This window comes from Myiozetetes cayanensis, unplaced genomic scaffold (genome assembly GCF_022539395.1).
Source record: "Myiozetetes cayanensis isolate MyiCay16 unplaced genomic scaffold, myiCay2020 scf1, whole genome shotgun sequence".
Lineage (NCBI taxonomy): Eukaryota > Metazoa > Chordata > Aves > Passeriformes > Tyrannidae > Myiozetetes > Myiozetetes cayanensis.
Window position 1 is genome coordinate 92128962 of NW_026086604.1, and position 19012 is coordinate 92147973.

The 19012-nt window shown below is 40.9% G+C and overlaps 1 protein-coding gene across 1 annotated transcript in view; it reads right to left on the reverse strand.

The window, feature by feature from the left end:
* Positions 1-10387: 10387 nt before the first annotated feature.
* Positions 10388-19012, reverse strand: part of DCDC2 (doublecortin domain containing 2) — a 63502-nt gene continuing 54877 nt past the window's right edge. Inside the window, exons 9-10 of the mRNA XM_050308892.1 lie at positions 14828-15172; positions 10388-13566 (exon numbers count right to left, since the gene is read on the reverse strand). Coding sequence (XP_050164849.1) covers positions 13459-13566; positions 14828-15172 — 453 coding nt within the window. The 3' untranslated portion in view covers positions 10388-13458. The remainder of the gene's footprint in view (positions 13567-14827; positions 15173-19012) is intronic.

Below are 19012 nucleotides of genomic sequence, written 5' to 3' on the forward strand. Positions count from 1 at the left end.
AGATTCTGGCACAATAATGGCAGGTATGTGTTAACAGCTGTACTCTTTCTCTTGCTGATAAGACATTTTGTGGTCTGTGACACTCAGTTCATGCTTACAACTTCAACAGACCACATGATTTGTGTTTGGAAGTTTCAGCTGAATCTGCAATAATTATTGTAGCTGACAACAGCATTGGAAGTAAAATTTTCTTCTGCAAAGAAGGTGCCTGTCTTGGCAATGCAGTTGCAGTGTCCAGTCACTAGCACTGAAAAGATGGACAGTTGAGAGCTCATCACGTTCATGCGATCACAGAGAATGAAACAAAGTAGGTTTTAAGGCATCTGGCAATTCACTGGCACCCACAGATTAGAAATGCAAAAGCACATTGCACCCAATGCTTAAAAATAAGATTGTAATCTCAGGGGAGAAACAGATGAAGCAGTGCTAAAGACAGGATGAGAAGACTAGCAAGATGAGGAGCTGTGTTTTATTTATAAAGAAAGCCATCAAGAACAGGGGTGAGTTACATGGCAGGACTGGCACAGGCTGTCACTGCTTCTGTTTGTTAGTTATTCCAGTTAGAGAGAGTCCTCAGCATTTCCTGTTCAGGTTGCTAGGAATTTTGTTTACAGCCATTAGCTTTCACTGCTGTCGGGCTATCGGTGTGTGGGCAGCAGAGTCAAGCTGTCCTAACCTTTTCAGTGGTGAGTTTTTAATTAAAAATTGTGCATAGAGGCAACGTGACAATTTAAGTTTAAAAATGAAGTTCACCAAAGGAGATAAGAGCAAGGGCTCCCGTAGGTCTTACTGAATCCCTTCTCTCCAGCTGCCTTTTGTTAATGCTGTACTGGAAGTTTGACTGAAAATCCAACTGGAAAAGAAAGCAAAGGCTGGGCTTGTTTACCCAAACTACCTGTGTGGGTATATAATTCTCCTTAAAACACATCCCTCATGTAGATACACACATGCAAGTGTTGCTCAATTTTTGTCCAGAGGTAGTCAGTTGATAGACCTGATTCAAGCATCAGGCAGTGGGTCACACTGCACGTTGCTCTGGCAGAACTGAACATGCTTTGACAGTACAACAGAGGATGAGTCATGGCACAGCATTACCCAGGTGTTACGGAAAAGAGCTACCCTTGAGGATCTTACCGAAGCTTGCTAGGATAGGAAATGCACTTGGGATTTATCAGCAGCAGCAAAGCTGATAATGTTGTCATGGCTAACGTTGCCACACACGTTTCATCTCATTAAACCCTTGTTTCGGTTGCTTAGAGCTTTTCTGGAATTGAGACCTCCAGAGGCTGCAATCCTTCACAGCAGAGAATCAGTGCTACACAGGGCTTTTGTAGAAATACTGAGCAGAAAATTACTCTGTTACTGTTAAGAAGCCACATACTGGAAAGGTTAAGACATGTTAGAAACGTTTTCAAGATCCATTTTCTTGTAATGTCTTAACACCTTCATCCTTTGGTGCAGGAAGTGAAGCATCAGCAAAAAGGAGTGGAAATGTGCTTTCTGCTGTTCTCATGAAAAATGCTTGTGATACGGCCTCCAGCTGGGGAGCAGTGAGTGGCAGCCAAGCTCCCTGGGAAACTTCTAGTAAGGTTGAGGGCAATCTATCCCTGAACATATCATTTTCCTACCATGTATCTTTTTCACTTTTCTCATCCCCACCAAATTGCAGTGCATACTTCACTCCAGGACTGCCTGGGACTTCCCCTCCAAGCACTGACTGCCATCACCTTTCCAAAGGGCACATTATGGAAACCCTAATGCAAGTAAAATATGGCTTAAGCAGCCAAGTTCTTTTTCCAAACCTTTGGTCTCCCTGCTCCAGGGGCTTCTTTCAGTTTCTTCCTGCCCACCTTATTTCTTGCACTTCTAGCCTTACTTGGCTTAAAACTACAAAAAAGCCCTCCTAGCCCAACACTATTTTCTCTGTAATTGTGGTGAGGGAAATAACATTTTTCAGGCTGAGTGGTAATCACTGGCTTCATTTTGGTTAATACAGGCTCTCCTGACTGTTAGCTCTGCTTCTCCAGCACACTGTGAAGAAAAGGCTTCTCTTTAGCCTCTGTTCTGTCCTCCTCTCTCCTGGCTCTCTTGACCCCTTTATTTTCCATTTTTTTCCCAAGGCACAGTGAATCACAGGCAAAAGGCAGAGACAGAGCTCCTCCTGAGCTGCCTGTAAGGAGATTTAATTCCCAGTTTCTGCTACAGCCTCAGACTGCCATTTCCAAGTATGAGATTTTTAATCATGAGCAAGTGCAAGCATCAGGTCTTCATGAAAGCAGTGGCAGCAACATCAGAGTGGGGAGTCTGCAGCATCCTGAGCAGTGGCCAGCAGAGAGAGAGGTTTGGCAGGGGGAGAGTGGCAGCAGAACCTGCACTCCGTGGAGACTGCTCAGCCCCCAAGGACATGAAATGCAAAGAAGACAGCAAAAGACTGCAAGTACCTTAGTTGGATGCCCTTTGCCAGTAGCTTTCTACAAAAGGGCTAGGAACAGAACAATTTTGGTAAAATAAAGGGATTAGCACTTGGGCTTATTCAGCACTGACCGGTCGTCCTGCCATTACACAGCAGGCTACTCTCTCAGCTCATTGCATGACAGGAGTAGAGAGCACTGCAATACAATGCTGCAAGAGCAGACTTTGGAGGCACAGCCTCACTGCTTCCTCATCCTACCACTTCCACAGCTGAGAGAAGCAACACCTCTACAGAGCATTACCCTGCACCAGTCATTGGGGCTTAATGCCCATGCACCTCCTAGAAGATGATGTTTGAGTTTTGCCAGTTCATCCCCATGGCACAGTTTGTCTGGGAAGAACATCAGCGAATGGCAAGATACATGTAGTCTCCTCCTATTTCCAATATTTAGAGACCAGGTGTGATACTTCTGGAGCCTTCTGGTCTCTGGGCAAACAATCCATCCACACCCTCATTTTTCTTCAGCTCTTATCTGGACGTGTGGCAGACCACACAGTGAGCGTTTCCTGCATCAGTTCACTTGATGCACATTAAGCAGGGCAAAGCTCAGTTTTGCTGTCAGATAATATACAGAGGTATTGGTATGAAAATAATCTCTACATATTGACAGTAGGTGAGGCAAATACTTCTAACAGCCCTTCAGAGAAAAGAGCCAGCATCAAATAACTTCTTTTATTGTTTTGTTTTCTAATCATTTGCAGCTGTTTTTTGAAGGCACCCCTTTTTTTTAGGGGGGCCTATGATTTACCATTCATAGACTTTTGCAAATAAAGATGGGAGATCAGTTTTAAAAACCGCTAATAAGCTAGTCAATTTAATACTAGTTATAGTGTTAGTAATTAGTACTAGTTATGCTGCTCCAGCAATTTTAGTCTCAAAACTCATGGTGTCAGGCCATTGCCTAGCTAAAGGCACCCATCGGTCTGAGGGTAGGAGGATGTGTTGCTCAGTGGGTGAGGAGCTTTTCTGGAATGTCATTATTTCCCTGCCTCTGCTCACCTAATGGCTTCAGCATCTGCTGCCCTTTCCCTCCCTGCCTCCTTCAGGAGCCAAGAGCCCTGACAATTCCTTTCTAAGCCTCCTGAACAGCAGGGGTGAGGTGAGAAGGACCCCTGCCACAGGCACGTCTTGGGGGGTTGCAAAATGTACCTGCCTGAAATAGCAGCACAGGGGAGGCAAGTCTGCAGCGCAGGCAGGAGGGAGATGAGGAGGGGGAGAGGTGAATGGGAGGGACTCCCTAGGGCAGAGGTGGTGAAATGCAGCATTTCAAGCATCAGTTTGGTCATCTGTCAATGAATATCAGAAGGGACAGTCAATGAATATTGAAAGCACAGAAAAACTTGCTGCAGGTCTAAAACCTATGACCAGAACAACATAAATACAGTGGCTAAAATCTTCATGGAAGTAGATTTAAAGAAAATAAATCAACTTTTAACATCAATATTCTGTCCCCCAAAGATGGTTAGACAAGCATGAGTACCTTATTGTTGGACAAGTGCAATATCTATAATGTGAGGACACATTTTTTCCTTTAATATATTTTGAGAAAGACTTCTCTTCTGATAGCTCTTCCTCAGACTGGGTTCAGTTCTCAACTGACCCCCTGCAAAGGCATTTCTCCTGAAACTGGAGCAAGTTTGTACCAAGACAAAAACCCTCACTTCAAAGACTACCAAACACAGCCACTGTCTCCAGGAAGCATGCATTGGAGAGTCCCCCAGTATCTCTCACATACAGCCTGACAGGGTCTCTGGCACACTGCTTTGTAAGGACACAAACAAATGGGCTCATCTGCACTTCTTGCGTTATCAGAGGTGACTGAGCAGGCCCAGAGCAAGGCACACCATCAATGCAAAGCAAATTAGAGTCAGTCACTAAGACCCAGGGCAGCTCTGGCCTGTAGCTCAGCCCTTAGGGCAGAAGCAGTTCCAGCATTTGTCTGAAAACCACCATAGCAGCATGTAAATTCCCACATGCCCTGAGAGCCAAGGTCTCAGATTTCCCCAGTGAGATATCACCATCTTATGACATGGGCTGCAGTAGAAACTTGGTTCTGTGCTGTGAACACCACTTAAAGAGAGATGTTTGCAGCACAGGTAATCATGCCCTGTTTACCTCAAAATCACAAAAGAATGGATGGCAAATAGCTTGTGCTGACCTCTAGGTGATAATGTAATTGTGGAAAGTGATAGGTTGAGTTTGTTAGTTTAAATGTGTCTTGTGTTTAATCATATGCCTACATGAGCTGTCCTCAAATCTTTGCCCCTGACATGGAGCATTCTCTGGGTCCTCTGCTGTTCCACCATCCCTCCAGCATCAGGGACTCCTCTGAGGAGTGCCTCAGCATTGCTCCCTGAACCAAACTGCTCTCCCTTGAGGCACCGCACATGCTTAGCCTAAGGTATGACAGAAAAGCATCCTCCAGATCTCACACAAGTCCACCTGCCTGGACCACTGGCATAGACCTTGAAGTCCTCAGCTCAAAAGCAACTCCAGACCTGATAGCCAGATTGTTTTGTCTCTGCAGATGCATTCATGACATCTATGTTGAGAAGGCTCTGGCCTCCAGTTGTCTGGTATGCTGCCAGGTCTCCTCATCCAGTTTGTTTGCAAGCAAGCCAGCAGGCAGGCATATGGAAGGCAGTTCCCAAACCACTCTCCAAGATCAGTGTAGACCAGGTCATTGAGTCCTTATCTTTAAAATACCCATCTGTGCATCACACAGATGTTGGTTTAGAAGAAACTCAAAGCACACACCGAAGTATCTCCAGATCTGCTCTGCAAGGAGGCTGCTGGCTGTGTCTCCTGTGCATGTCACACCTGTGCTGAGGAACACACACAGCAAAGTGCAGAAAGCAGAGGTGTCAAGGACTAAAATTTGCATCCCATGTGTAAAGGAATTAACATATCACTGGCTCGCTGCTTGTAAAAAGCAACGTTGAGCAGTAAAGGGGGCAAAGCTGGTGGGAGCACCACATGCCAGGGAAATGAGCCATGGTTGGATGGAGCCCAATACCCACATGCTGCTGAGCACCTGACACATACATCATTCCTTTTGGTATGGGATCCCTTACAGGGCAGTGTTATGCATAGTCTTCTTCAATTGCTGGAGATTTCCAGAGATGTAGGCATTTGTCTGAAAGCAGTAGAAAACACTACTAGGTCAGTCAGCACACCCCAATCTGCTTTCCTCATGCACCAGCCTGGCACCTGCCCATCCTCCCCACGGCCAAGTTCAGGGGCCCTTTGCAGGACCATGGCTCTCCCTGCTGTGGGAGCAGCAGTGGAATATCTGACTGTGGATAGGTGCTAGTGAGTGAAAAAAGTCTGACAGCAATACTAAGGCCTTTGAGATGAACCACCACCCCACCACCCGCAAAAAAAACTATCAAAACCAACCCACACCTTTTATGCAAAAAAACCTCTGCTTCAGTTTCCCCACAGAAAATCACACTTGAGGAGGTTCTTCCAGGGAAAGGCTCTAATCCCCATGAGCAGGCACAATGCTACCACAACAGATGTCTGCCTCCCTTTGCACACACACAGGACCATCTGCAAGCAACAGACGTCCTTGAGGGTGAGGTCCCCAGCCAGAGGCACCCAAGAGGCTTAGGGAGCCTGCCTTGCTTGTCCTGGGATAAGCCAGCTATGACCAGGATACTCTGAACAACGAACCCTTCGGTCATCTTGAACTAAGCTTTGTGCTGCATGAAAAAGGAGAAATGGTCTTCGTGCATATCTCTTTCTCTGTAGAAGACTACTTTTAAACAGTAGATGCAAGTTCTAACTTTTGGCTCACCAACTTCATTTCTGCTTGGTGCTAACTTGGCGGGCATGTGTGTGGGGGGGAAGGGTGTCAGTGGGAGCAATAAGAGAATGGTAGGGAAAGGTGTAAAGCTTGGGTTACTCTAAGGATGCCAGCCTTGCGTCAACAATTTCTAAGGGAGAAATAACAAGGAGCATAGGCATTATTTTTAGAAATATCTTTTCTCACAACCAAATTGGAGGAAGCAAACACAGCAGAGAAACAGAAGGATGAGGAAATGGTATGCAGTAATGAAACCATAACCTGTGGCAGCAGAGGAAACAAGGGCAAGGGCAACGTCTGCATAACGATACTGAGCTGGGTATCCAACCTGCAGTGACAGCATGACTGCTCATCTCTGACACCACCACTTCATCACTGAGACAGAGGAGTTTAAATCAGTCAAATCTCTAGTTAAATCAGAAGTCCTTTCCAATTAATATAGTTAGAAAAGCCTATGTATCACTGAATCTGAATACATTTTCTTCTCTCAAGAGCAGGAGAATTCACTCACCCATGTGAACACAAGCCCAAAGTGATGGCACCCACCCTACAAGTACCCGCTACTGAAGTAGCAATTCCCTCCTGTCTCAAGCATTGATTTTGCAATATCCTAATTCCTAGCTCCTTGCTTCAACTGGTTCTTCCACAAAACTGCTTCAGCTGAAGGCTGGAGTATTTAGTCCCCTCCAGTGCTGGCTGCTTCCAACTTCTCAAGGAGCAGTCCCAAAGACTCCCACCTGCTCATCTCCTGCCAAGCATATGCAGTTCCCAGGCTCCAGCTGTGAGAAACAGAGGGTCTGAGCCTCATTCAAACAATTAATCTGCACCAGGAAAGTAAGCCAAGATGGGGGTAAGGAGGAGAGCCAGTCAGCACAGCTTAACAAGAGTTATGGCTACAGCAGGGCTGAAATCTACACTGTGAAGGAGGCTGCTTCTCCCCTGGAAGGGAAGAGAAAGAAGCAAAGCAGTCTGCAGGATCTAGTCACCAACATGCCACTGGGATACTCCCAGTGTGGGAAAGTCTTTCTTGGCTAGAGAGAAGAAGAGGGTTGGGATTGTATTTCTTAATGACAAATAACTATAATTTCTTTTTAAAGGAAAAAAACCCACTTGTTTAAAAATAAATGGTGCAATATTGGGGGTTTTTTTCAGCATTTTGAAAAGATTTTTCCTACCAGATGTTACATTTGAATCGGAATATGCATTTCTAGCAATTCTTTTTCATTCTACAGAGTTGAACATCTTTATAAAAAGGAGGAAACCTAAACAGATTCATATCCGATAGAGATAGGATGAGAAAGAACAAAGAATGGCCCTAAACTGAAAAAAAAAAAAAAAGAAAGTAATGCAGTGAGTCTTTAGAAAAGTAGTTATCCTTAGACTCCTCATGAACAAACTTTTTGTTCAATGTCTCAATGCAATACTCCACTACAGGGGAAAATGTCACGTTATTCCAAAAGATGAGTACAAAGTACTCTTTGCTACCAAAAGAAAGGGACTGGCAGGAACCTCCTGTGGCTCAACCAGTAGATTCTGGGGCACAGCCAGCTGTGAAGCAGCACCTCTGTCCTGATCCCTGTACCCCTATGGCTTCATTCTGCCAGTGTCCTTCCCCACGGGGCACGGCTGTACAGGTGCTCATGTCTGCCCACAGGCTGGGGGGCAGTGGGGCCTGATGCTGGTTCTCCTTTGCTTTCTGCAGCTCCCAGGCTCTGAAGGAACTATGGGTAGGACCTCTGCTGGGGAAAGCCATCTGGGGCGATGCTCCAGGCACAGCTCTCTCCAGCTCCCCAGTGGGGGATAGAGAGGTGCTCCTAGGACTGAGGACAGCTCTCAGGCAGAGCCACCTGACAGGAAGGAAGAGGCAGCTTAGCCAGCTCTGTTCCCATTCCTTTCTGCTCCACAGGAACCAGAAGGACCTGAGAAAGCCCAGGTGACCTGTCCCCTCTTCACCAAACTCGTGGAGAAGGAGCTGAGCTGCTGCTATACTGTGAGTGTCTCTGGTCTGGACTCTGTCCCAGAGCACTGCTCCTCCAGCCAAGCAGCAGAGCCATCGCTGCTCATCTTCTCTCACTCCTTCCTTGCCACTGGAGAACATTCAGCACCAGGAGCTTGCAGAGGCTGGTAGAGGGTCTGGCAGAGATGAAAATCACTGCATTTCACCTGCCTCTGGCTGTGCCCCCAGAATGTTTGGCCACTGGGGGAGCAGGAGAGGTTGGGAGCCACCAGGAACACCAGCACGTCCACGCTGACGGTGCTGGAGGGAAACCTGCCTTGCAGGGCAGAGAGGCTGGGAGGGCAGAGGGTCCCAGCTTGCCATGCTTAGGCTGCTGGTGCCGGGTGGAGGCTCGCCTGTGCCTCTACTGTGATGCTGCTCTCTCAGCACAGCCTGGTTCTTGCAGGACAGGCCCATGCAAGGGCCTCTGACAGCCCCATCTGCCTGTGGTGGGGGAATTCGCTGCGTACCAGGTGAGTTTTGGAAGGAAAGGCAGGGAGGGCATTTTGTTCTCCTGAGCCAGCACATCTGCGCAGCTGAGGATTCTCCTGCTGCCAGCCTTCGCCTGAAGGAAGTCGGTGCCCATCATGCTGCAGAAGAATAGAGCTGCTGAGTGCTCCAGGTGCTGCCTGCCTCGGCTCTGTCCCCACTCTACTCAAGTAGAATTGAATGAGGGATTCATTAGAGCTAAGTATCATCACAGGTGTAGGTGACTGCAAGAAAAATACCAAACATTTAAGGGCATTGCTAGTAACCACAGAGGTTGTTGGAAGTCTGCCTAATGTTTCAAAATACCCCCTTCTTTAAATCAGATGTTCCCTGCACTGTAAGACCTTTCAGTGTTTTGGTACCACCTGTTGTAGTAAAGACTTGTACTTTCTTTCTTGAATTTTCCAAATCTTCTCCACTGATGATTGTCCCTGTATCTCCCAGTCACTTTTAAGTTGCTATTTCCATTTTACTGGAGGGCTTCAAGAATTCTGAGCTTGGTTCAGTGAAGTACCAAAGTGTACACCGTGTAAGAAGATATGTCACCCTTTTTATAAGGTTATTACTAGCTTTAGATATATTTTCTTGTATAATTATAGCAAATTTCACCTACAATCAATAATGTTTTTTCCCATCACTAATAATACAAGAAGATTAAATTATTAATATGTATAGGATTTACCTGTGCAGTATGTGTGAGCACACAGCAAATGCCTTTGGTTACAGCATCTACACATGTCTGTAAGTTTATGCATATAAATATGCACAGCCACAATAATCTATAAATAGCAGACAGCTTCAATGCCTATTGCCATGTCCACAACACTTCTTTTGATTAAACCTTAGACTGAGCGATGTCAGACACCCAAAACATGCTTGAATGCATCTCATTCAATCATTCTGATTGCAGCTACTTAATAAATACACCCTTCCTCAAGATACTTCATTTTGTACTTACATTTATTATCTAATGGTTGTTTAAATGTACATTTGGGGTAATCAATCAAAATATCGAGGCAACAATACTTTCTCTATATTTCCAGGTAATCAGAATACACTAACTCTTCTATTCTTCTGCATGAAGGTTTATTTTGCTTTACTTTAGATCAGACTGAGCAGGGATTATATTTACCTTATTTTCACCCTTTTGTTTCCATGAACTTTTTTTGCCTCTGATATGTCAAGGCACCAAAGCATTAGATAAAATTTTATGACAATTGCTGTCCTGTGGGATTTAAGTATATGCTTTAATGCTTTGCTGAAATTAGGAATTTCAGCAGTGAGTAAAAGTTTGGTAGTTTTCTCAAGAATTGCCAGTGAACACATAAAACTCCTGTTACATACCAATAACACAGTCCTAAACTGAATAATGACAGAAAAAACCACAGTAACTTTAACTGTGCTGTTAGTCTTAGATTTATAACTATATAACAGCTAAATAGTCTGCATATTTTCTTTTACAGTCATATGTAATATGAAAGCTACCAAATCTGTTTGGTGTTTTCTTAAGTTTTAGTTATTGGAGAATCCTATCAGCTGCAAAATCATCAGGTTCAAGTCAGTCACCCAAAGACAAATTTAACATCAAATAGGCCTTGATACAAGAAAAAACACAGGAATATCTGTATGCTAGTTCTCTTTAATAGCAAATTATTTTAAAAATAAAACCAAAACAAGAAAACAAGTCTTAAAAAAACCCTCAGAATTGTTGCAGATAAGCTTAATAAAATAACATCACGTAAGCTTAACAAAATAATGTATTTCTCAAGTAAAACTGAGTTAAGCCATCACACACAGCAGATCCAGACAGAAAAGGTATTAGCAAGACCACCTGTATGTTTCTTGTTTATTTTCTACTTTAACATCAGAATTATTTGTTAGGTATAAACTAGTTTGTCCAAATAAAAGAACCTGATACAAAATTAATTTTGTCAGTGTTGTAAAGTGAATGATAAAATGGTTATATCTCCATTTCCAAAAAGTCTGATTTGCTCTTCTGAAGAAATATGACCTTTCTTACAAGAAAATAGAGAGGAAAACATTTTGAAAGCTGAATAACACCTCATAGGATTTTGTGTTCCTGTGAAAGAAAATTATAATATTAGATCGTACTAGAATTTAGTTTAAGCTTTTAAATTATTCTTATTGTGTGTATATATATATATGTATATGTAAGTCTTTTGAGCATGGAAAACACCAAACCTTTGGGGAAAGGGAAGAAATGACAGAAACTGTTGGCAGACAGAAGCTATAAATGGAAACCAAAGAGAGAAAAGTATCACCATACAAATCCAGACAGGTTTTCTAAATGTGGTTTCTAGGTGCGACGTTTTGAAGCGTACATATATATATAAAAATATACGTATATATATATATATATCATATATATAGCATCAGATATTTTTGGGTGTTGATTTAACTTCAAACTTTTGAGGATGAAGAACATGTCAGAGGTTGTTATTCCTTAGCTGCAATAAGATGACAGCAAGTGGAGTCCTGTGTTTGGTACGCCCACGAGCTTCTAGAGAAGAGCCCGTTCATAGTAATGCCAGTACAAGATTACTGTCATTTGTCTTGATTCAGCAACACATTGAAGTCCAGCTTACTGGGAAGCATATGAGCTGGTCAGCTCCAAGTGAGCAGTGATGCAGCATCAGCCATTTTCCTTGGTCAGCTCTGTACAGAAGGTTCAGCAGGCAAGTTTCCCCCAACCTCCCTGAGGAGACAGAGCCACCTTTTTTGGCTGGTTAAGTACTGTTTAAGGGCTTTTAATGCTACTGCATGTATTATTCCGGTGCAGGATTAACTATAAAGGCATCTGTGTCATTTTTCCTCACTATCATGTCCAGTTATTTTATTCATTCTGTTTTGTGGTCTTTTTGTGGTTTTTTTTTGGAGGGCAGAGAGGTGGTTGTTTTTTTTACGTCTACTTAATTATAATTGTCTTTTTAAATCCCAGTGAAATCAAATATATTAGAGCATAGGTTTAACTGCTTCTCAAATAAAGGAAGCATACACAAAGGAAGCATTCCTTAAGAGCTTGGCTACATTAGGAACTTATTTTGAACTGTTCACAAATGTAATATTCCCTCCAGTCTTTGTCAGTCGGCTCAACAAAAGACACAGGTTTCACAGACATCTCACAGAGATACCATGGGGCAAACTGTTCTAACCCTGTTCATATGGTTTTTAACATTATGTCTTTTATACTTACATTGCCAATACACAGAAATGTGCTGAAGGATCTCTATGTATCTCTATTCCATTGGAAAAATATATTTAATAGCTAGTACCAAAAGTGAAGATGTTTGCATGAGTTTCAGCCATGACAAGTGGTTCTTCACATTCCTCAAACAGTGCTTCAAGTTCAATTTATTCATAAATGTAATTCTTGGCTTAATGCCATGAAATCAACAAAAATGACATTTAGTTTCTCGTAGTAATAATTTACTAGCATTAACGATCAGGAAACCGAGTATTTCTTTGTATAATTAAAATTATGCTCAGGGCTGTATTTCCATGAACTACAAATTATTCCCATTACTAACAGAGAAATGATAAGAGCAATGGAATTGGTGTCACTAAGAGAACTAATACTGTGGATCAATGCCTTATTTACTAATGCATACTAAGCCACAGCCTAGCAGGCAACAGCTCCTGCTCAAAAGGATGATGACACACTTCCAACCATTAAGGACATGCAAAGGGTTCATAAATGCAGCAACTGTTCCTGACTTTCACAGAAAACTGGTGGGCTCATCCTAATGTGTCACATATTAAAATGGCTCCATGGACAGCAATGGTTTCATGGAAATTTCAGTCTGAATCCAGGCCTGTTCTTTTTTTTTTTTTTTTTTCACTAATAAATTAAATTTCACATAGATTGAACTACAAATCCATCCAAATTCAACTTTTTAAACTAATCTACTACATACTCTATTTTTTGTTCACTATGATAACAATTCACTGTTTAGTGAATCAGTGCAGGACAATCAACAAAACTTGGTGCTTTAAATGGAAACTACCTGCAGTATTGCAGGCTATCTACATAAAGGCATAGTGCTAAATAAGTACTATTTATGTATGCAAAAACTAACGATTCTTATTAATATATTGAAAATCCACTATTTAGTAACATTAGAACTGGCACCTTACAATAGTACACCATTTTCTGTGGGCATAAGTCCATTAATTGAGCAACATATTCTAATTATATCTTAATATTATGCCTGAAAATCATACAAATTATGTGGAATTTTAAAGAAAAAACTACATATGCCCTTACTAAAAGGTAAAAAATTGTCTCTTTTTTTCTGAAAAATTATCCAAAGAAGTTTTGATATTGAATTTGAGTGGGGTTTTTTTCCTTTCCCTGAAACAGTGTAATTTTTGTGGTTGTTCTATTACTGCTAACTATCTCATACCACAGAATAGTTCATTCATTATTTCTAATACTACTATGCAGTACTCTTGTATTTCCACCCTTAAATCCTATCAGAAAATCTCACCCTGTAAAAATAATTCTATGTTCTTCTACTAATGCTTGTTTTCTATCAGTCCATATTGCATTATCATCTCAATACTCATTATGTGGGCCTGCCTTCCTATTACTAGTTATCAATCACAAAATATAACATCCTTTATATTTAAAGTATTACAATCTCTCATTTTCTGCTCATTACTTTTTTCTATCTATGCAACTGCTGCATAGTCATTGCTCTGGTCATTCTTTTCACTTTCCTGTGGACTGGTGATAGTCACCCTTGGAGTTGTGGATGTTTTTTCCAGGCGGGAATCAACCTAGAGAAAAAGGACAGGTACTGTTAATATCCTTGGGTATCAAAGACTTCCCTTCATTTCAATACAGTATTAGCACACTATATTAAAATTTCCACAAGGTATCCTTAATGTGAAAAAATGTTTTCCAAGAGTGATCATGTTAACATTTTTATTTACTTTATACTTATATACCTTCCAAAGGAGAAAGCAAATGTGAGGTTTCACCCCTACAGTTCTTTCATCAAACATCCAGTTACCCACATATCCACTTAAAGTGAATGCTCAATCACTTTCTCCACTTCCATAAATAACTTCAGATTTTCTAAAAACAAATAAAAAAATAATATATCAAGCACAGAGAAAATTCAGGGCCTAAGAAAATGTCATGTTACTCAGCTGTTTTAACTGAAAAATGTTCTTGTGTGTCATACAGAAACAGAAGAAAGCCCAGTTACAAAGTGTAAGAAACCATTTCAAGTGTCACAAGAAGCAGAGAAAGACTGTTTTTCAGCAGTCTATAGGCAGGGAATATGTGTCGATTTGTTCTGCTTCTGATGCTCAAGAATCCCACTCTTCCCAGATCTGGATTCTCCCTGTCAAACAAAACACTTTGTTTCCCACATTCTGTTAGCTGGTCAGTTCATGTGACAGTCAGGGCAGTCCACTTTATTTTTCTGGGCTGCATCCCTCCATCTAAGCCAGCACGTTACCATGTATCCTAAATTAATAGGATATTTGTTTTTGAACTGACTAAAGCCCCTTGCTTCAAAGATCTTGTTCATTTCCACTCTATTTTCCAATTTCTAAGAAAAGGAGATGAAACTTCCACAAAGCAATGGCAAAAGCCCTTTGCAAAATGCAACTTCTGTGAAAGTCAATTCATCAAAATAATGAGGTACTGTAGTGTCATAAACACACCCTCCTGCTCTGTCCTAAAAGACAAACTAGTGTGGAAATATGTAATGACTATGCTTTTCTGGAAATTGCAAGAATTTTTCTTATTAGTTTTTTTCAAAATTCAGCATTCTAAGGAAAGCAGGATATACAGATTCATCAACTATTGAGAAACATCTGCTTTCTCAGTTGGAAGGCATATAAGGTAATTATTGATGTAACTGATCTATACAGATGCAAACCAATTTTTCTGTAACCCAAAGTTCTCATAAATGCTCTCAGGACTTCATCAGAGGTGAACTACTTAGAGACCAGCTGAGAAGTGTAAGGCTGAGATGAATGAGGAACAATAATGTAAGAACAACAGTTTGAAAGACTAAACACTCACCTGGTTCTGACTGCCAGAATCCTCTTTTATTTCTTCTTCAGGCTGAAGATCACCTTGGTAGTTCAAGTGCTCCATTCCCTCACCATCTTGTTCATTGTTCTTGCCATTTAAATGGGTAAGTTCCTCTTCCTCCGCTTGGTCAACATTCTCTGTTTCCTCTGCTTCACCTTCATAATTTTCATCTAATTTCTTTTTGTTTTCTTCCCCTTCACTTCTTTCTTTAACACTTTCCCCACTTTTCTCTCCATTCATTTCTGGATATTCTTCCTCTCCTTCATATGCCTCCTCTCCCCTGTCATTTTCCTCTTCTACATTTTCTTCTTCATCGACAGTTTCTGCTGGTCTCTGGTGAAAGGAAAGGCAACATCATTATGAGATATTTTAAATCCAAATGCTCCATGCAATTCTGAAATATGACAGACATCAAATTCATAATTACATCATTACTGGGGAGTAATGATAATTTGAGGTCTGTCTACATGGACAGAAAAATATGTTCCTGTACTTACACACCATAATACACTTTTATTCTATATTTTGAAAATGCGTTGGTGAGATTTAAATTTATTAAACTGGGTCAATCCATTTGAACACACTCAAAACAACTGGAATTACCTAGATTTTATCAATACAGCAACAGCTTTTGCAGTTATTCCAGGTTCTCTGACTTTCTAGCATTTAGTACATACTTGTTTTTAAAATCCTGTCACAATAAAATATCATACAGCACTAGCCCACAAACTGCTCCCCAAGAAGCATTTTACCTATGGACCGGGCCATGCCATGTCATTTGGTCCTGTTGTGCAACCTGTTTTCTTTGCATACACAGAAAAAGCAGCTAGAGAGATGAGGTAGACCTAAAACTGGTCACTTCTGTAACATCATTCCCTTTCCCAAAGACCCCTCTGTGGGATGGCACAATTAGGATTTGTTTGACATTTGGCAGCAGTTTTTTCCTACACAGAGTTGGAGGAACCAGACAGGAGGAATAAGATCTTGTCTCATATTGTAGAAGAGTTATCAGAAACTCACCACAGATAAAGCTGCTAGCAGCATCATTTCATGACAACCTGGAAGACTGATGCACATACTGTCTAGTTTTTGTCATTTTTCTTCCAGTTTCAGTTTTGAAGAGCCACCTGACTATTCAGTGAATATGCCCCCACCTGCCAAGACTACTTACGTACTTGTGCTAAGGTATGAATGAAAATAAAGTGAAAAAAATCCCACAGGAGAAACAAGGTGTCTGTGTCCCACACAGCCTCATCAGACTCTACATCTAAAGCAAACAAGCTGAGAGCAATAGATTATCTCTTAATCAAAACTATTTGGAATTTTACTGTCATTAGTAGCTCCTTTATGCAGGCAGCTATTTACTACAGACATGTAAACTTATGTCTTCTAAAAAGTTCTTTTCCTCACTAGTACTAACATTTCAGAAGAAATTTCTCATCACCTTCAATATATTAGAAAAAGTCAGTTCAGCAAGACCAAGAATTGATTGAAGCCTCTTGATGAAACATCTTGCTCTTGCTTTAATATCTAAGTAGCAACATAAGACATTATTATTATGCCAGTGCACAATGCCATGTTGGCACAGCTTCAAAAAGCACAAGTTATTGTGTTGTGATAATCCACAGAATGACAAATTACTAGAAATACTACATGGTCACCTGACCAGGTAAATAATGGTTCCATAAGTGATTTTTGAAATATGGTTGTTTCTGTGTGGCTTTTATTCCAGCCTTCCTGACTCACTTTCATCTGGTAACATCAAACTGGCCTTATTACCACTAAAATAAAAATTTAACATGCCAAGTCTTTACAGAAACCTTCAAAGAAGGCACCATCCAAAGCAAACCTGAGACAACCTTGGTAACCCACAGCACATAAAGACTGCAAAGAATCTGTAGATCCATAAATTCTCAGAAGTTACCTGCTAGTCTTAGACATTATCTACTAATTTGTTTTCAGTCTGCTAAGGAAATTACCAGCTCTGGATTCTGACCAGGAACAGGGGAAAGTGGGACAAATTAAACATATCAGATACCCCTAGCTAGAAGTGAGTTTGTTTTTACTTAGTGACATCTGTTTGCTATGACATTACAAACACCAAATGAAGCAAGGATATGAAAAGAATTAAAATCAATACAGACTTTCTCAGTTAACAGTTGTAGTCATCCAAGATATTCTGATTTCCAGCTTTTTGTTGTTGCCTGATAGTGGATGCAAACAGAAGAGTACACATATGCCCTTGCCTGCACTGGTTTAGTATGGTGGCTGCTTCTGGACTGCAGAAGAAAGTGTGTAGACTTTATGCCATGGGGTAAAATCACCATATGTATGTTGATTCATATGCTTTAACTGGCTTCACTGCTGTGGAAGCAGTCTTTAGCATGGAAGCACGATGGATGGAACTTTGAGGGGCAGTAACTTCCTAAAGTGCCATACTAGCTAGACTCATTTGACCTTATCTGTCTAAAATAGGTGTGAATGCAAATTTTTTAAGAGTTAAATCTGAGCAATGTAGAAACTAAACACAGCATTACTGAATCATACCCAGAAACTCACTGGAAGCTCACAGGGAACTTGCCATGAAATAACATTCAAACTTCAACTAATTTAACTTGACCAGTCAAGCTAGATTGCCTGACAGAATTATAGTAGAAAAGAGGATCAGTAAAACAAATCCCATCAGTGCAAGTATAATGCTTTTACAGTAACTGAAAATTTCAAGGTAGCTGAACATATTCCTACAATGGTTATTACTGCTACAGACAAAAATAATGTTTTCAGCTAATAACTGAAAAGCAAAATGCATTCTTCATTTAATCTCCTTTCAAGCTGCACTACAAAAAACTGGACATTTCAAACAAGTTAAAAATCAATACTGATCCAGAGGAAAAGACCTTTCACAAGGTAATCTAAAATGCAGTATGGTTCCCACTGCATGCAGAGTCATAGGTAGGCTTTGAAATGTGAATATGACCACAGACTATGCATTTCAGAATGCACAGCAGACCTAAGACAAGACTGTACAGAGGGAACTGTAAGGCCAAATTCACCCACCAAATCATACATTTCTCTTTACATTAAAAAAAAGTGTGACACTTTCTACTGAGATATTATTGATCTACTAGCTATGCATAAATTATAATTTTCTATTTTAAGTACACCTTGGATTATGCTCATCCCTCCTATCGCCAGAACTACGCATAATAAGGTTTTTTATTTTGCCTTTTGTATGGTTGAAAGAAAATAGGATGTAACCTTCTTTTTTGCATTGCTGGCTGCAACTTTTAAGTGAAGGTCATGCTTGTGCAGTTTCACAGTTGAAAGCACGTTAGTTAAAATAACTAGTTTTCAAACCAAACCTTCAGGAATGTGAGAACAATTCTTTGTTTACCATGGACTAGCAGTAAAAAGACTCACTGACAAAAGACTTGTATATGTATATTGAAAAGCATATTCAATCAAAGGCACATAGAAAAACTGAAGTAATTCTCAACTTCATGCTGGAAACATGGACCCACCTTGCCTTCCATAAACCTCCTGACTTAACTAACAGGTTGATGAGAAGCAGAGCCAATTTCATTTCACATTCAAGAGAGATGATTGCTTGACAGTATTTTTAACCTCAGCAAAACCAGTGTGTTTTAAAAAGAAAGATACATTCTAATTACACTCATCATGCTACCATTCATTAAGAGCTACATTACCAAATGCCATCATCATTCAAAAGCAGTAAATCAGGAAATCTTCAGACATTGAAGTGTTTGGCTTCTTTTCCTCTAGGGATGCTAATGTAACCTCTCAGAAGATTTGTATGTGACTGATACTGAAAAGTACAGTATCACAAATCATTTAAGGCAGAAATTACTTTGTACCACTAATGTAAAACATAATTTTGCTTTACTGAAATAATTTGGAAATGTTTACTTGGCCAAGGGTCACGGCAGACAAACAATGAGGTACACAACAAAAATCTTAATGGTCACAAATACCAGCATGAATACATCTCACAAATGCAGCAACAGGAACACTTAACTTCAATTGCACCAAACATCTCCAGAACAGAGCTGCCCCTGCTCCTACTCAGTCAGGAATGTTTTGTAGCAGCACTGCACAGATTCCAACAGCGAAACATTTTGTTCCTGAACCAGATAGGGTTGCTAAGTGACAGCA